This window comes from Protobothrops mucrosquamatus, unplaced genomic scaffold (assembly GCF_001527695.2).
Source record: "Protobothrops mucrosquamatus isolate PMUCROS unplaced genomic scaffold, P.Mucros_1.0 scaffold827, whole genome shotgun sequence".
Classification (NCBI taxonomy): Eukaryota; Metazoa; Chordata; class Lepidosauria; order Squamata; family Viperidae; genus Protobothrops; species Protobothrops mucrosquamatus.
Genome location: NW_015387087.1, coordinates 622572 through 625621, shown reverse-complemented (window position 1 = coordinate 625621; position 3050 = coordinate 622572). Strand labels below are relative to the sequence as shown.

At 48.2% G+C, this 3050-nt stretch overlaps 1 protein-coding gene across 1 annotated transcript in view; it reads left to right on the top strand.

The window, feature by feature from the left end:
• Positions 1 to 2744: 2744 nt before the first annotated feature.
• The window catches only part of VPS35 (VPS35 retromer complex component), an 18129-nt gene continuing 17823 nt past the window's right edge, over positions 2745 to 3050 (top strand). Inside the window, exon 1 of the mRNA XM_015818956.2 lies at positions 2745 to 2838. Coding sequence (XP_015674442.1) covers positions 2824 to 2838 — 15 coding nt within the window. The 5' untranslated portion in view covers positions 2745 to 2823. The remainder of the gene's footprint in view (positions 2839 to 3050) is intronic.

Sequence of the window (3050 nt, the reverse complement as noted above, 5' to 3'; positions counted from 1 at the left end):
GAAGCGGTGGGGCGGGCGGGCGGGTGGGTGGGTGGGGGGCAGAGCGAAGAAAAGCCCTCCCCCCATTGTCCGGCCGGGCCGGGGTGGCGTGTCCGGGGGTCTCGGCTCCCGAGCGGGGAGGGCTGCGGGCCTGCCCGGTGCGGCCGTTCTTGCCTCAGCGGCGCCTCATGAGGGGGAAAAAAAAGGGAAATGTCCCCCCTCCACCCCGTTAACGATGACGCTGCACGGGAGGGGGGGATTCCGCGCTCTCCCCCCTCCCCGCCTCAGAGGGGGTGGGGTGGGACTGGGCCTCCCATCATCCCCAGCCAGCAGGGTGGGAAGGGCAGTCCAGAAGTCCTGCCAGGCGGAGGGAAGGCCGAGTCAGTCCCTGGCTGGCTGGGGAGGGGCGGGGTGGTGGTGGAAGGGTCGTGCACGTGTGGAGCCCTACACGCGTGTAAAACTGGGGGGGGTGCCTGGGAGGATGGTGGGGCCTGGCTGAGGTGCAAAGTCAGAGAAGGGGGGGCGAGGAGGAAGTAAGGCTGGGCAGAGGCTGCTTGGGGGGTCTTTTCTATGGGGTGGGGGTGCAGGAGATGTGGTTGGGTGGATCCCCTGGGCTGTTGGGGCAAAAGGATCCGGTCTTTTGAATAAAAGAGGTTGGGTGGGTGGGAATGGGACAACCTGGCTGGGGGAGAGTTTAGCAATTCTATTTTGCTATTTGAAATCAATGAAAAATGACTTTGACCTCTTGACATTCGCCTTTCATTCTGACCCTCCTTTTGCATCCTTCCTTCAGTGATTCTGTTCCGCCATTTCTTTGATGTTGGCGCAACTCTTGTCCTGCAGCGAGTTGGCCAAGGCAAGTTGGCCGTGGCCAACTGTCATAGACCAGGGGGTCCTGAAACTTGGCCACTTGAAGACTTGTGGACTTCGACTCCCAGAATTCCCCAGCCAGCCATGGCTGGCTGGGGAATTCTGGGAGTTGAAGTCCACAAGTCTTCAAGTGGCCAAGTTTCAAGCAGGGCTTTGGAGTCGGAGTCGAGGAGTCGGAGTCGGAGGAAATTTTGGGTACCTGGAGTCAGAGTCGGCAAACAATGCATTGACTCCGACTCCTACTAAATTTAGATTGGAATTACTTATACTTTCCATAGTGTTGTGTTCTGCCTGTAGTCCTGTGGTAATGACATGTATGTTGCCTTTCTTTCCTTCAAGGAATGTATAAAATACATTCGCATATTAATACAGAGGAGTCGGAGTCGGAAGTACAAAAAACGTCGGAGTCGGAACATTTATCTACCGACTCCACAACCCTGGTTTCAAGACCCCTGTCATAGACCCATGTTAGGTTTGCCTTAGACCAGCCCCCTGTGAAGACCAAACTCTTCACAGCTCGCTGACCTCTTCCTCAAGTTTCCGATTGTTCTCCAAGCCCCACTCCCCCAACATTTATTACAATTTAATAACTTAATTTTAATATATAACTTAATATGCTACTTTAACTAACTGCCCTGAAGGGTTGTGTTGATCACTTTGGGGGATCCTTCTTTAGACAATGTAGTCATCACGAGCTGCAAGGAATTGGGCAGTATCCAAATTTAATAAATGGCTACATTATTTTTTTAGTTTTGCGCATACTGGTAATCCTCAGCTTACAGTCACAATGGGGATCGGAATGTCTGTTGTTAAGCAAGGCAGTTGTTAATTCAGTTGCACCCGAATTTACAACTTTTTGTTCTTAGCCAGGGTTATTAAACGGATCACTGTAGTTGTTAAATGAGACCTGCAATTGTTAAGCAAATCCAACTTCCTCCATTGACTTGGCTTGTTGGAAGTGGGCTGGGAAGATCACAAATGTTGATCCCATGTCCCTGGGATGCTGCAGTTTTAAATATATGCTGATTGCTAGGTGCCCAAATTTCGATCACGGGGATGCTGCGATGGTCATCAGGGTGAAGACCAGTCATAAGTCACTTTTTTAGTGCCAGTCTTAACTTCGACTGTCGCTAAATGAATGGTTGTCAGTTAAGGACTACCTGCAGAGAAATTGGTAACACATGGACATAGCACTTTCTGAACTATGCTTTAGAACAGGTCCCCAACCTCTTGGGCACCAGCGACCGGTTCCGTGGAGAGAGGTTTTTCCGCGGACCGGAGAGTGTGTAGTTTTGTGTGCTGCTTGCATCTCATGGATGGGGCTTTGCTTGTTTGTGTGGACCGGTTGCTGGCATGCCGCGGCCCGGTACTGGTCCACACACCAGGGGTTGGGGACCCCTGCTTTAAAACAAAAAATGATCAATGTGCTATCAAGTTGGTGTCAGCTCTTAACAACTACATAAATCAATATTCCTCATGATGAACTGCCTTTAACCTGGTCTTCCAGTGGTGCATTCATCATTTCTCTAACTGAATCCACCCGCCTGGCTGTTAGTCATCCTTTTTTTTTTCTTTCACCTTTCCTAGCATTATAGCATTCGTAATAGATTGTACAGTAAGTTACAGCAACTTTAAAAAACAAAATGAACACTTTAATATTCCTTTCTTCTAAATCAGGGAGAAGAACATGGAAAACTGAAGACCTGTTCATGTTCACTATATTTTATGCATTTCCATCCCAGTTGTGTCCCTGACAGAACAAGTTGCTCACTTGTGTTTTTAATGCAACTAGTGAGGAACATGATGTGGGCTACGTGATTTCTTTGTGTCTTGTAGCAGAGGCTGCCCCTGATATTCTTATCAGAAAACATTCCTTTCCTTGTTTTCTAGCCAACTACACAGCAGTCTCCGCAAGATGAACAAGAGAAGCTTCTGGATGAAGCCATACAGGCTGTTAAGGTGCAGTCCTTCCAAATGAAACGTTGCTTGGTAAGAACTGGTGGACTTGAAATCTTTTTTTCTTTCACCTCGCAATAATTAACAGCAACCTGTTCATAGTTTTATAGTCTTGTGTGTATTTTTCTGAGCATAAGCTGCATTGAATGAAGAAGTGTTTTTCTTCTCAGCAAACAAACATTTAGCTGCCCCGTATAATTCATAAATATGCCAATTGTACAATTATTACTTCCAAAACTTTTAAA